We start from the raw sequence: 14,803 nt of genomic DNA on the forward strand, positions 1-14,803 counted from the left end.
CAATGGTCATTTTGGCAGAAGGAGACATTCACAGTTTTAATTCAATAATAATCTTAGAATTTATGTAAATTCAGACGTTTCGGGACTAGCTCTTATCTTATTTATTTTGTACATCTTGTCAGAAGCAACAGCTGTAACAGGAACTATTAGATACCGTGACCGCAAAATATAGCGAAGATCCTACTTTATAATATTCATTGTAAACAATCAGCAGTCTGCTCAGGAGAAATTAGTCTCCGCGATCTTCCTCCGCTTTAACTACACTGGCTTTTCCACGGGGTGGATTCCATATCCTGTCCTCCTGCGTGTGAGCTGACAGAGTTCGGGTCCTCGTGAAAATCTTCACTCTACGAACCTGAACGTCATCACGCGCGACAGTCTCGATGGCTTTAAAAGGAAGGAGCTCGCAAACAGCAGGTATCGTGGTTTTGCGGGTTGTTTTCATTTCAAGATGTGGTTTTCTAGTGGTCTTTCCTTTCGGCTGTTGACCTTGCTGTTCCTCGCAGTTCTGTGTGATGCTGCGCAATGGCGCGCCCGGGCTAACGTCCAATCCGGCATCAGGCGCAAGGGGGTCGCCTTTCTGGACTCGCCTCTGCTGCCACGGCAGCAGAAGCAGCAGGTTATCCGGGCTGTGTCGGCGCAGTGCGGGGAGAGTACGATCGTGGTGCAGGTCAAGACCGACCTGTTCGGCACCGGGCAGCTGATCAACGCTTCGGATCTCAGCCTGGGAGACTGTGCGGTCACCGGGCAGGACACTGCGGCGCAGCTCCTGATCTTTGAGGCTGAGCTGCAGGCGTGTCGCAGTGTGCTGAAGGTAAGAAGTGGTTCTGCGGTTGGGCTGCTTCTGGTTCTCGGCTGTTGGGTGACTGGATCTGTGATCTGTCTAGACTGTGGATGAGCAACTGGTGTACAGCTTCTCTCTCAACTACACCCCGAAGCCGCTGGCCAACACCCCCATAGTGAGAACGAATGGTGCTGTTGTGGGTATCGAGTGTCAGTACATGAGGTGAGTCCTGGAGGAGCAGCAGGGCTGACTGCCTGGAGCTTGACTCCCTGCTGACACCTGCCTCCTGTCTGCTAGGCTCCACAATGTGAGCAGCAATGCCCTGAAGCCCACCTGGGTCCCCTACACCTCCACCAAGTCTGCTGAGGATCTGCTGGGCTTCTCTCTGAGCCTCATGAATGGTAGGTCTCCCCTGAGATGAAGCATGGTGTGACTGTACAGCCAGTGCAGTTGGGTCGATGGGATCTATGCTTGAGATTGGGGGTTCCTTTCCCATCCAGATGACTGGAGCTCCCAGAGGTCCTCCAATGTGTTCTACCTGGGGGACGTCCTGAACATCGAAGCCTCCGTCACCCAGGCCAACCACCAGCCTCTGCGGCTCTTTGTGGACAGCTGCGTGGCCACCTTGGTCCCTGACCAGACCTCCACCCCCAGCTACTCCTTCATTGAGAACAAAGGGTGGGTGTGACCTCGGGTGGCTTGAGCTAGTGAACACTGCCTGCCGTCTCTCCAGTTCTACACTGCCTTCTCTCCTTTCAGGTGCCTGACTGATGCCAAATCCACAGGCTCCAGCTCGCAGTTCATGCTAAGAACCCAGGACACCAAGCTGCAGATGAAGCTGGATGCCTTCAGGTTCTATCAGGATGCCAGGAGCTCAGTGAGTACTTGATCCTGGTACCTTCTGCTTTCATGGGTTTGTGAGGGTTGTGGAACAGCATTTCCATTACAAGCCCAAGATGGAGGCCTGGGTGTAGCTTGATCCACTCGTGCTCTTGGCAGATCTACATCACCTGCCACCTGAAGGTGACTCCTGCTTCCCAGAGTGTGGACTCCCTGAACAAGGACTGCTACACTGAGGGCAGCAGGTCAGTGAGGAGGCAGGGGGCTGCTGTGTCCATCTGAGGGAGCTGCTCTGACCCTGTGTCCCTGCTGTAGGTGGAGATCAGTGGATGGGAGTGACCAGGTCTGCAGCTGCTGTGACTCCAGCTGTGTGCCAAGTATACGATCCAGGTATTGGGGTGACAGGAGCAGGAGGGACCTGGCTTCTACAGGGGGTAAGGCACCTCTGCTCTGCTGCTCATGGCATGGATCTCCTCAGGAAAGTGGGGGGTCTACAGCCAGGCTTGTCCTGCTCTTGTTGCAGCTCCTGAGTGGGAAGCTGATGCCACTGTTGGTCCCGTGTTTGTGCTGCAAGAGCAGGTTGCTGAGAGGCCAGTGGAGGCAGAAGGCCGGAGCTCCCAGCTAAGAGCAGAGGAGGACAAAGCCACAGGTACTGGCAGGAGGTGCTGTCACATCAGCTGGCCCCTCTCTGTGGCAGTGCCCGCTTGCTGAGGCTCCTCTGTGCTTTCTTTCCAGGCCTGCCTGTGGAGGCTGTGATCCTGGCTGGTGTGGTGACTGCGGTGGGGCTGGTCTCTGCTGCTCTGCTGGGGACAGTCCTGCACAGGAGGAAGCAACACAAACCCATGAACTGACTTGATGTGAATGAGCAATAAACTGGTTGCAAAGGGTCTCTTGTCATGAGCTGCTTCTTGCTGTGCTGGAGAGGGGGATCTGTATGGGTTGGGTATGAATGCTGTCTAAGGCTATAGTCACTCTTCTTACAGCTCCTCCAGCAGACTCTTCCTGCAGTTTGGAAGAACACCAGCTGTTCAGGTTCCTGTGGGAGTCTCAGGCTTGTTCCTTAGTATCTGCTCAATGGCAGAAGAGCAGGGACATAAAATCAGGGGGGAACAATAGCTGCCCTTTCAAGCTTTCCTGGAGCAGAGTCCTACTAGTGCAGGAGCACTTGTGCCATCTCCACCGTATCCGTGGAGAGAGGATTTTAGGGCTGTTCATCTATTGGGGGGGGGGAAAAGATGTTGAACATACACCTATTAAAGGCATACCTTAGATGTATAAATGTGGTCCTTAATTTGTCTAGATTGAGATTCTAATGTATTTGATCATTATACATAAATGGTTGGAGATCCAGCATACAGAGTCCTTTAGAGGACTATTGTACATCAAAGATAGGTGTAAAGACCCAGCCGAGAGCGTTACAGTATATTTACGTATAGCCGTATTTTCGCTGTACTGTATATTGGACGAATCACTGCCCACTGGGTACTGTCCCTTTGGGCAGTAGAATATGGGATTAAAATGTAGGAATTTCCGTGAAACTACATGGGGACGCTAGGGACCGAGATTCTCGTCTGTGCTGGTAGCGATTGTTCCTGCCCTTCCCAGGAGCAGTAGCATTTGACTCACAAACGGGTATCGTATTATCCAGCTTCATACCGGTCACAAGGAAACGAATGTTTCTTTCACAAGGGGAGAGACCCGGTATTCTAGCGGTTTTGTCGACCCAGTCTTCCCCCGGGGTTTCAGCACAAAACGCTGAACTCGGGGCTTTAACCTTCTCCGCTGGCCGGGGGAGTCGCCTGGCCCCTGTCACAGCCGCCGCGTGTTTTTCTAGCGCTCTTTCAAGAAAACATTCGCGCCAAACCAGTGGACGAATTCATGTTGAAATATTCTTACATCTCACTTTTCTGCTCGTTGGGGAGAGTAATGAGCATACCGATTTTTAGTAATACAGCGCAAAAACGCAGTATAATGTACTCTGCGTCTTTTCAATTAAAATTCAAATGAACGTTAATAAATTGAACGCCTGGCATAGAACATTATTAATTGACGATTATAAATGAATTATAGAAATAAAGGTAGAGCCAAATCGATCATTTAGGAGACGTCCTCATTGATTGCAAAAGTTATGATGTCCTCATTTTTTCCTCAGATGTTAAGACTTTTGTTAAAATGAAAAAAGAAAACTTTTAAAAATAGGGCTATATTTTTTTTCCTTGTTTGCCAATATGGAAGAGAAAGAGCATCCCTGCAAGTGTTTAAACGTTTACTAAGAAGATTAATAAAAATTAGAGTTTAAATTGATTTTTTGATTAGAAAAAGTAATAAAGATTCATTACTTTGGAGGCATGTGTCGAGTGTCGATGTTCGTCCCCCCGTCCTCTTTCTTGAAAAACAAAATATGGTTACCCTAACTAACAGACGCCATAAATTAGTTTTGAGTCAGATACATTTGTCTAACCCGCATGATATCTAATCTGCAATGCTAGAGTCTACGCGAAAAAGGGAAATACAGAACAACATTTCAAAACTGCACACTCTCCCGCTAATAGCGAGTTAGCTAAAAGTAAAAAGAAAAGTGGAAAACAAAAATCTCAGCTAGCGGCAGTCGGATTTCACGAGGCCTAATACAAGAGGGAAAGCGGCAATCATCGCATCGTGTGAGCTACGTCTGGCTAAACACAACAAGTCATTCAGGGATCGAGACGAGGTCATCACTAAAAGAAGCAATAGATGCCACACATATTTAGTTTTGAGTCGGAGACCTTGGTCTAACGCGCATGATAGCTCGTTCCAGTCGAACAGAACGCTCCGTGATTAATCAGCTGAGTCTGACGACCCTCTGAGTGTCCGAAATCCTCGTGCGCGCGCTCCGGCCCTACAGCCCTCCAATCGCCGCCCTCAGCCAATCAGGGCGCAGCGAGTATTTCAGGAGCTGAGCGCCGCTTGTTTGCAATTCCTCGGTGGGTTTCACGATGGAGAAGTCAATGAGCAGAGGGAGGATGGGGTTGTACATTGTGTTGTTTTTGCTGCCGTTGGATTGGTCTGTAGCTCAGGTTCAGAAGTGCCTGGTTAATGACGGTGATAAGATAGCATGTGGTAACTTGACTATCGGTAAAAGCGACTGTGAAGCTAAAAATTGCTGCTTTGATGTGACCAGCCAAAATCGCTGTTACTATGGGAATGAAGGTGGGTTTTGGGATCTTGAGCGTCTTCTATGATGAGCTTAACAGGCTTGGTTTACCAGCTCTTGCTTTCCTCCAGTGACTGTCCAGTGCACCAGGGATGGCCAGTTTGTGGTGGTCGTGTCCAAGAATGCCACCAGCCCTCAGCTGAGCCTGGGTTCAGTCAGCCTGCAGGGGGGCAGGAGTGCCCCCTGTGGCCCTGTTAGCACCACTGCTGGCTTTGCCATGTTCCAGTTCCCAGTCAGTGCCTGTGGCACCAGCATGAAGGTGAGGGGCTTGATCCTTCAGCTGAGGATGTTGTTCCTGTGGTGATTCCTGACCTTGTTCATGTGTCCTTCCTCCAGATTGAAGGTGGTGCTGTGGTGTATGAGAACATGATGTCCTCAACATTTGCTGTGATTGGGGGACCTGCTGGCTCCATCACAAGGGACAGTTTCTACAAGTGAGTGAGCAGCTGCTGCTGCTTCCCAGAGTGCTCTGGTCTTGCCAGGTCCTGTCTGGATCCCATGACTGCCTGCTTCTCTCTCCAGGCTGTTCTTCCAGTGCAGGTATGCAGACGATGACCTTGTTCCAGTGCGGGCTGTGGTCTACACGGTCTCCCCACCCCCTCCGGCAGTGTCTCCAGGACCTCTCCGTGTGGAGCTCAGGATTGCAAGAGGTAGCTGTCGGGCCTTGGGCTGTGTGAGCCGAGTGTGTGGGGCTTCTGCTGACCCCCGCTGCTGCTCTTGTCCTCAGGAGAGCTGTATGACTCCTACTACAGTGACCTGGACTACCCTGTGACCAAGGTGCTGCGGGATCCTGTGTATGTGGAGGTCCACATCTTGAACAGGGCTGACCCCAACATTGTCCTGACCCTGGGGGACTGCTGGGCCACTTCCACTCCCAGTCCTCTCAGCCAGCCCAGCTGGAGCCTTCTGGTTGCTGGGTAACCTGACCCCTGTGGCTCCGACTGGCTTGTCTCTGTAGTGTCCCCTTGTGGCAGGGCTCACCCTCCCTGTTGCTGTCCTTGCAGGTGTCCCTACAGAGATGACAACTACCAGACCACCTTGATCCCTGTGGGTGGCTCCTCAGGGCTGCCGTACCCAACGCACTACCAGCGCTTCATGATTCAGATGTTCACTTTTGTGGATCCTGCCTCTCAGGTTCCTCTGAAGGAGAAGGTAGGGAGCAGCTTGTGGGGAAGGAGGTGGTGGCTGGTCCTGGGCTGTGCAGTGACCCTTGCTCTGCTCTCTCCAGGTGTTCATCCACTGTAGTGCAGCAGTGTGCCAGCCGACCGCTACTGACCGCTGTGTGCCCATGTGTGGCAGGAGGAGTGAGTTCTCTTGGGACAGGGCAGTTGTGCCAGTCAGCTGTGTGTGTCCTTTCCTCATGCTGGTGTCCTTTCCTCTTGCAGGAAGAGCTGTTGCTCAAGTGGCACAGGACTCCTCCAGAGAAACTGCGCTGGTGTCCAGTGGGGAAGTGATCCTGGTTGGGTCTGAGCTTCCAGCTCTGGATCGGCTGGATTCCCATCCTGAAGGTGAGGAAGGAGGGATGGAGGTTGAGTGTCTGATCCTTTTCCCTGTGTCTGTCCACTGACTTAAGCTCTTCTCTTCTCTCCACAGCACCCCAGTTCCTGAGCTATGGGCTGCTGGTAGTTGCTGCCTCCACTGTGCTTGTTGTCTCTGCTCTGGTGCTGGTGGCTGTGTGGAGATCTAGACCTCGGATCCAGAATGCCGAGCTGTGCATGGAGTGTGAATAAAGGCTTTGCACTGATCTCTACTCATTGTGGCTTAGTATTGTTTTAGTGTGTTCCTTGTGAATATCATAGGGGTGGTGTCGATACCTCCATCTGGTATGTTAGTGTTGGTGAGCTTCTAGCTTCCTGGTTTTTTTTCTTCAGGGAACAAGTGCATCTGTCTAGGTTTTTGACACCCTTTCCACATTTTGCTGATCGGTGTTGTAGCGGCAAGGCTTACTAAAATACCGCAATTAAGTTTTCTGCTCCCTTGCTAGTCCCTCTCTCTTTCATCTCAGTGGTGCTTGATACAGAGAGGCCATTCCATGTGGTTAACAATTAAGGTTTTTCTAGCTCAGTGGTTCTCAAACTTTTTGGACCAAGTACCACCTCCAAGTCATCTTCCCATAGGAACCACAGAAAATCTCAATGACCAACATGAGGGCATGTGCACACTCTCACATACACATAAAAATAGAAACACAAATAACACTGAGCACTTCCCATTTCAGTGAGAGGGGCGAGCTTGTTTAGTTTGGCAAAGCCTCCCAATGTCATGGACGATGGGCAGTGAGCTTCAACCGCAGATCTGGCTCAGCATCCATTTTGCTGTGGTACTTTGTCTTGATTGCAGAGAAGCCTTTCTCACAAAGGTAGGTAGTAGCAAAAGGCATCAAAAATTGCACAGCCTTGAATGAGAGGGCTGGGTATTCACTCTGTCTTTGGATCCAGAAATGCAACGGTGACTGTCGTTTCAATTCTGACATCAGAGTCACATCAGCTGATAACTCGAGCAACTTCTCTTGCTCAGCACAGGAGAGATTCTTGGGTATTCTTTCGGCATCAACAGTAAAGGGGTTCCTGATCCACTCTGGTGTGGCCTCAACTGGAAAATACCCTGAGACCTGTTCTTTCAATGAGAAGAGGTGCACTGCAATCACATCTCGAACAGCAGCATCAAGTTCCACACCATATGTGTGCAGATGGTTCTCCAGAGTTGGGAAAGCAGACGCATCACATGCGTTGATTTTAACAAACAGTTGCAGCTTTTTCTTCATAGCAGTGATCTTGTCAGACACATCAAAAATTGTTAAAGAGAAGCCCTGCAGACCCAGATTCAGCTCATTCAAACATGAGAATATATCAGCCAGGTAGGCCAATTTTACCAGCCACACTGGATCATCAAATAGACTTGCCAAGGGAGATTGCTGGTCATGCAAAAACATCCGTACCTCAGAGTGCAGCTCAAGGAGCCTCGTGAGCACTCTGCCCCTTGATAACCATCTCACTTCAGTATGTAGAAAAAGCTGCACATGTTCGCTGCCCATTTCATTACAAAGCACACTGAACAGACGTGAATTCATTGGTCGAGCTTTGATCAAATTCACAACTTTGACAGCAGAGTCTAACACGGATTTCAAATCCTCAGGCATTTTATTGGCGGCCAAGGCCTCGCGGTGGATGCTGCAGTGCGTCCACTTCATATCTGGAGCAACCTCTTCTAATTCGTGCAACTACACCGCTGTGTCTGCCTGTCGTCGCTCTAGCACCGTCTGTACAAACTCCGACGCATTTTTTCCAGTCAATGCCATTCTCTTCAATAAATTCATTCAGAAGCTGAAATATGTGCTCTCCTGTAGTTCTTGTTGGTAGCGGCTCGCAGAACAGAAAGTCCTCATGCGACATGCCCTCAAACTCATATCTAACGTAAACAAGCAAATCTGCCAAATTGACGACATCTACAGACTCATCTAATTGCAGTGAAAAGAATCTGCTCATCTTAACGCGCTCTATCAGCGTACTTTTGACATCATCTGCCATATCAATAATTCTGCGAGTGACTGTGTCATTCGAAAGGGCCACCAGGTCGAGCTGTTTAGCAGCTTTTTCTCCACACGTAATAAGTATCAGCTCTTTTACCAATGGTAAACAAAGTTCTTCACCGATAGTGTGGGGCTTACCTGCTTTAGCGATCCGCAAGCTTGAGTAGTAAGATGCTTCTTGGGCTTTGGAAATTGGAGTGGCACTGTTTGTTATGGTGGACTTGTGCTGCTTCAGATCTTTAAGTTTCCTTTGAAAAAAATCAACAGGCTTATCCTTCAAGAGCGCATGCTTCGTAGTAAAGTGCTGGCTTCATGCTTCCATTGCTGAGAATCTCACAGCACACGACACACTGTGGTCTTGGGTCTTCCTCTGTCCCGGTGTAAGTAAATCCCAAATTTAGATCATTTGGATCGTACCGCCTTGTAGCCATCTTCCGACGCTTGCTAACACTAGCAGGTTCAGCAGCAGAGTTTGTCGGTGGCCGATGTATAATCCTCCTCAATCTCAACAGGTGTGCATGATCTGTCGGAGCTGGCCTCATTACTCTTGGTGTCTATTCCTTTCAGCCAGGACATAATACTTGATTTTTGCGAGGTATTCATTTTCAATCAATTGTTGACGAATGTGGCGCTGTTGGAGAAATATTTCCCATTTCCCCTTTAAAGGCAGTCAGAAGTCCATCTCAGAAGTTTTTCCTTCAAGCGCATGGATGCGAAACAGAGATACCTGATGTATTTTTCTCAAACTAACCCAGAACAGTTCTTATATATTTTTCTGTTATCTATCACGCTTTCCCATGCTTACAAGATTGGCGTGTTCCAAGATCACGCACGTTCTCCTACCTCCCTATTTGGTGGAGATAGCTTTTTTTAAATACAATTGGTCACTTACTTCATAGCATGCATTCCTATAGAGCGGTATAGAATTACATCATAACTCTGTGTCCACTCAAATTAGCGCGCGCTGTACCGTAGTACGTAGGCTGCGTATTGGACACGTATTAAAATAAAAAATATGAAAACCCATCCCGATTTTTCAGCGCACACAACACAGTTCCAGGGTCATATGGCTTACCACCTGGCGGCACGTACCAGAGTTTGAGAACCACTGTTCTAGCTGATAGAGTGTCCTGATAAGGAGCAACTCCCAATTCCTGATATTCTCCAGCAAACTTAATAACTGTTCATCTCTGGCGCCTTAAAGTCTGAGATTTCAAGGGAGAGTCTGATTCAAAGTTGGTTTACGACCCTAAGGGCATGGTTACTCATCAGCCAATCCGGAACTGGTAGGGCAGGTTAACCTCACGTGGATCTCTGATGCCCATGAAACTTTCAACCAATGAACAACCTGCAGTTCCTCTAGGTAAAAAGAGGCAACACGGAGCCCCTGGGGAACGGTTTGCAGGGCAGAACAGTTGGGGAAGCGCAGGAGATTCTCGCAGCGTGCCTGCTGGACATTCAGCCTCAGGGCTCCACCTGAACATCCTCAGACTCAGCCTGGACCACCACGTAACGGCCAGTGTGTCCGAGTGCAGGACTTTCCTTTGTTCTAAGAGTCGAGGACGGAGGTTGCCAGCGTGTAACCAAAGGATCCACCCGAGGTTAGCATCAGCAGCAAGCCTCGTGGACAGCTGAATCACTATTCAGAACTAGCGCTTCATCAGGCACGGACCGGTCTTCTTCCTGACCTGCTGGGACCCGCAGTCATTTTTCTCCTGTGCACAAACTCTGCTAGTAAGCCAGAACTAGCTAGCCGGACTTCAGAGAGCCCACTGCTAGAGCATCTCAGTAGAAATCTCTCTCACTACGTCGCAAGCAGCACCACTGCCTGGCACAGAGCCAGAGAGCGCTGATTGGCACAGCAACCAGCCTGCCACTGCTTCTTTGCGTCTGCGGGAGATCTGCATCCCCACAGATTGGATGGATACATGGAATCATGGACTCCATCAAATACCAGGAGATTTTAGGTCAAAATGTGGCTGCCTCTGCCAGGAGGCTAAGACTGGGTAGTGGTTGGATCTTCCAGCAGGACAATGATCCAAACCCACACAGAAATGGTTCACTGACCACAGAATCAAGCTGTGGGGTGAGCTGAAGAGGAGAGTCCACAAGCGAGGACCAAGGACTCTGAAGGATCTCAGATCCCTTTATACAGTATGTGTTCTCCCACCTCATCCAGCATTATAAGAGAAGACTCAGTGCTGTTATCCTGGCAAAGGGAGGGGTGCCAATAATTGTGACACGTGTGTTTTTGAGAAAAATGTTTGTTTTTTAAAAGGATTTTTTTTCTTTGAACAGTTTTACCTCACCGAAAGGTTAGATTTCTCTCATATTTTCAGTGTAAGATCAAGCTGATGAACAACAAAGACATTTTTCATAGCCTTTTTGGCTCATCTTTACCAAGGGTGCCAATAATTCTGGAGGACACAGTATATGCTCAAGCAGATATCTGAAAGAAAATCAAAACTGGAAATGTGACGCATGATTGACATCGAAGAGCTTGGTTTGTCGTAGAAGCAGTGCTGATTTAAAACTATGTAGTCAGGAAGACGCACTATTACAGAAGAAACATAGCATGGAAACATGAAACAGTAAAGCTAGGCATACGTCTGTAACACCCCCACTGTATCAGAAATTCATTGTTTTATTGATACATTAAAAAAAAACAACACTACCTTCCAATATTCACTGCAATAGACTGGTGTCCCATCCTGGGTGTACCCCACTTTGGGCCTGTTGCTTGCTGGGATAGGCTTCAGCTTCCCTTGCAACATTGTACAGGATAAAAATGTGAGAAAATCTATAGATGTATTACACAATTCCTATGACGCTACGCATGTTTCTTTTGTGTGTAAAATACAGGCTTAAGCAAGAAAAATGGGCGATGCACAGTTGAGTGTCACAAGAAAAACTAATAATTAGTAGGATTTCTCAACAGCTCGTCTACATGAAAGAACTTGAAAGCACTGAGCCCAACAGAAAGTGGAGACCAGCCGGTTCCTAAGCCGACACACAGTGGACCATCAGACGTGCGGGGGGGAGTTAGTCCGGCCGTTCACCGTGACAGCACGTGCAGTATTTGGACGGTGGGGTGAAAATGGAGAGCTTGCAAACTCCTCCAGAAGAAACCCCACAACGAATCGAACCCAGGACCCCAGAGCTTCAGCAAAGCAGTGCTAACAGAGAAGCATGCGTGCAGCCCGTTTTCAATCTGTTGCAAACGATCAAGCGCGGCTGCTAATGTAAAGAGCAGCAACGCCAGGCGCCTGTTTCACTCCTGAATCGGAAGGTGTGAGAACAGTTGTCTGCGCTCCGCGCGCGTCCGACATGTTCGCTGGGACAAAGCGTGTCTGCACTGCACACAGATCCGGAGAAGGAAATATCACGACGAGTTTCTCCCTTTCTCGGCTTTTAATTCTTGAAATCGTTCACCCAGCGCTTTTCCTCCAAATTAACCGGCGAAGCAGAAGAACATTCGAACGAAAATAAAGAAGGAGTTTTATCATTTACAAGACTGTAACTATACAATGGTCATTTTGGCAGAAAGAGACATTCACAGTTTTAATTCAATATTAATCTTAGAATTTATGTAAATTCAGACGTTTCAGGATTAGCTCTTATCTTATTTATTTTGTACATCTTGTCAGAAGCAACAGCTGTAACAGGAACTATTAGATACCGTGACCGCAAAATATAGCGAAGATCCTACTTTATAATATTCATTGTATTATACAATACTATATAACTACACTGGCTTTTCCACGGGTTGGATTCCATATCCTGTCCTCCTGCGTGTGAGCTGACAGAGTTCGGGTCCTCGTGAAAATCTTCACTCTACGAGCCTGAACGTCATCACGCGCGATAGTCTCGGTGGCTTTAAAAGGAAGGAGCTCGAAAACAGCAGGTATCGTGGTTTTGTGGGTTGTTTTCATTTCAAGATGTGGTTTTCTAGTGGTCTTTCCTTTCAGTTGTTGACCTTGCTGTTCCTCGCAGTTCTGTGTGATGCTGCGCAATGGCGTGCCCGGGCTAACGTCCAATCCGGCATCAGGCGCAAGGGGGTCGCCTTTCTGGACTCGCCTCTGCTGCCACGGCAGCAGAAGCAGCAGGTTATCCGGGCTGTGTCGGTGCAGTGTGGGGAGAGTACAATCGTGGTGCAGGTCAAGACAGACCTGTTCAGCACCGGGCAGCTGATCAACGCTTCGGATCTCAGCCTGGGAGACTGTGCGGTCACCAGGCAGGACACTGCGGCGCAGCTCCTGATCTTCGAGGCTGAGCTGCAGGCGTGTCGCAGTGTGCTGCAGGTAAGAAGTGGTTCTGTGGTTGGGCTGCTTCCGGTTCTCGGCTGTTGGGTGACTGGATCTGTGATCTGTCTAGACCGTGGATGAGCAACTGGTGTACAGCTTCTCTCTCAACTACACCCCGAAGCCGCTGGCCAACACCCCCATAGTGAGAACGAATGGTGCTGTTGTGGGTATCGAGTGTCACTACATGAGGTGAGTCCTGGAGGAGCAGCAGGGCTGACTGCCTGGAGCTTGACTCCCTGCTGACACCTGCCTCCTGTCTGCTAGGCTCCACAATGTGAGCAGCAATGCCCTGAAGCCCACCTGGGTCCCCTACACCTCCACCAAGTCTGCTGAGGATCTGCTGGGCTTCTCTCTGAGCCTCATGAATGGTAGGTCTCCCCTGAGATGAAGCACGGTGTGACTGTACAGGCAGTGCAGTTGGATCGATGGGGTCTGTGCTTGAGATTGGGGTTCCTTTCCCATCCAGATGACTGGCGCTCCCAGAGGTCCTCCAATGTGTTCTACCTGGGGGACGTCCTGAACATCGAAGCCTCCGTCACCCAGGCCAACCACCAGCCCCTTCGGCTCTTTGTGGACAGCTGCGTGGCCACCTTGGTCCCTGACCAGACCTCCACCCCCAGCTACTCCTTCATTGAGAACAAAGGGTGGGTGTGACCTCGGGTGGCTTGAGCTAGTGAACACTGCCTGCCGTCTCTCCAGTTCTACACTGCCTTCTCTCCTTTCAGGTGCCTGACTGATGCCAAATCCACAGGCTCCAGCTCGCAGTTCATGCTAAGAACCCAGGACACCAAGCTGCAGATGAAGCTGGATGCCTTCAGGTTCTATCAGGATGCCAGGAGCTCAGTGAGTACTTGATCCTGGTACCTTCTGCTTTCATGGGTTTGTGAGGGTTGTGGAACAGCATTTCCATTACAAGCCCAAGATGGAGGCCTGGGTGTAGCTTGATCCACTCGTGCTCTTGGCAGATCTACATCACCTGCCACCTGAAGGTGACTCCTGCTTCCCAGAGTGTGGACTCCCTGAACAAGGACTGCTACACTGAGGGCAGCAGGTCAGTGAGGAGGCAGGGGGCTGCTGTGTCCAGCTGAGGGAGCTGCTCTGACCCGTGTCCCTGCTGTAGGTGGAGATCAGTGGATGGGAGTGACCAGGTCTGCAGCTGCTGTGACTCCAGCTGTGTGCCAAGTATACGATCCAGGTATTGGGGTGACAGGAGCAGGAGGGACCTGGCTTCTACAGGGGGTAAGGCACCTCTGCTCTGCTGCTCATGGCATGGATCTCCTCAGGAAAGTGGGGGGTCTACAGCCAGGCTTGTCCTGCTCTTGTTGCAGCTCCTGAGTGGGAAGCTGATGCCACTGTTGGTCCTGTGTTTGTGCTGCAAGAGCAGGTTGCTGAGAGGCCAGTGGAGGCAGAAGGCCAGAGCTCCCAGCTAAGAGCAGAGGAGGGCAAAGCCACAGGTACTGGCAGGAGGTGCTGTCATGTCAGCTGGCCCCTCTCTGTGGCAGTGCCCACTTGGTGAGGCTCCTCTGTGCTTTCTTTCCAGGCCTGCCTGTGGAGGCTGTGATCCTGGCTGGTGTGGTGACTGCGGTGGGGCTGGTCTCTGCTGCTCTGCTGGGGACAGTCCTGCACAGGAGGAAGCAACACAAACCCATGAACTGACTTGATGTGAATGAGCAATAAACTGGTTGCAAAGGGTCTCTTGTCATGAGCTGCTTCTTGCTGTGCTGGAGGGGGGATCTGTATGGGTTGGGTATGAATGCTGTGCTGTCTAAGGCTATGGCCACTCTTCTTACAGCTCCTCCAGCAGACTCCTCCTGCTGTTTGGAAGAACACCAGCTGTTCAGGTTCCTGTGGGAGTCTCAGACTTGTTCCTTAGTATCTGCTCAATGGCAGAAGAGCAGAGACATAAAATCAGGGGGGAACAATAGTTACCCTTTCAAGCTTGCCTGGAGGAGAGTTCTACTAGAGGAGATGGCACAAGTGCTCCTGCAACGTATCCTTGGAGAGAGGATTTTAGGGCTCTTTTTCTATTGGGGGGGGGGGAAAGATGTTGAACATACAGCTATTAAATGTGGTCCTTAATTTGTCTAGAATGAGATTCTAATGTATTTGATCACTATACATAAATGGTTGGAGGTCTATCATAGATACCTTTA

At 49.8% G+C, this 14,803-nt stretch overlaps 3 protein-coding genes across 3 annotated transcripts; all 3 read left to right on the top strand.

Moving 5' to 3' along the window:
* The first annotated feature begins 417 nt into the window (after nucleotides 1-417).
* On the top strand, nucleotides 418-2,511 carry LOC148672429 (zona pellucida sperm-binding protein 3-like). Its single transcript, XM_088627255.1, has 9 exons — nucleotides 418-814; nucleotides 888-1,006; nucleotides 1,082-1,185; nucleotides 1,285-1,462; nucleotides 1,544-1,661; nucleotides 1,784-1,869; nucleotides 1,940-2,058; nucleotides 2,148-2,273; nucleotides 2,360-2,511. The coding sequence occupies exons 1-9, from the start codon at nucleotides 452-454 to the stop codon at nucleotides 2,473-2,475; spliced, it is 1,329 nt and encodes a 442-aa protein (XP_088483381.1). The 5' UTR covers nucleotides 418-451; the 3' UTR covers nucleotides 2,476-2,511.
* A 2,086-nt stretch (nucleotides 2,512-4,597) lies between these two features.
* Nucleotides 4,598-6,567, top strand: LOC148672430 (zona pellucida sperm-binding protein 4-like). Its single transcript, XM_088628160.1, has 9 exons — nucleotides 4,598-4,813; nucleotides 4,889-5,076; nucleotides 5,154-5,251; nucleotides 5,340-5,467; nucleotides 5,545-5,734; nucleotides 5,822-5,969; nucleotides 6,046-6,121; nucleotides 6,203-6,325; nucleotides 6,411-6,567. Exons 1-9 carry the CDS (start codon nucleotides 4,600-4,602, stop codon nucleotides 6,545-6,547), a joined length of 1,302 nt encoding a protein of 433 aa, XP_088484286.1. The 5' UTR covers nucleotides 4,598-4,599; the 3' UTR covers nucleotides 6,548-6,567.
* Nucleotides 6,568-12,284: 5,717 nt separating this feature from the next.
* Nucleotides 12,285-14,342, top strand: LOC148672431 (zona pellucida sperm-binding protein 3-like). The gene is made up of 9 exons (XM_088627256.1): nucleotides 12,285-12,647; nucleotides 12,721-12,839; nucleotides 12,915-13,018; nucleotides 13,117-13,294; nucleotides 13,376-13,493; nucleotides 13,616-13,701; nucleotides 13,771-13,889; nucleotides 13,979-14,104; nucleotides 14,191-14,342. Exons 1-9 carry the CDS (start codon nucleotides 12,285-12,287, stop codon nucleotides 14,304-14,306), a joined length of 1,329 nt encoding a protein of 442 aa, XP_088483382.1. The 3' UTR covers nucleotides 14,307-14,342.
* The last annotated feature ends 461 nt before the right edge of the window (nucleotides 14,343-14,803 follow it).

Source organism: Lepisosteus platostomus, chromosome 4, assembly GCF_059453375.1.
Source record: "Lepisosteus platostomus isolate fLepPlt1 chromosome 4, fLepPlt1.hap1, whole genome shotgun sequence".
Taxonomy (NCBI): Eukaryota; Metazoa; Chordata; class Actinopteri; order Semionotiformes; family Lepisosteidae; genus Lepisosteus; species Lepisosteus platostomus.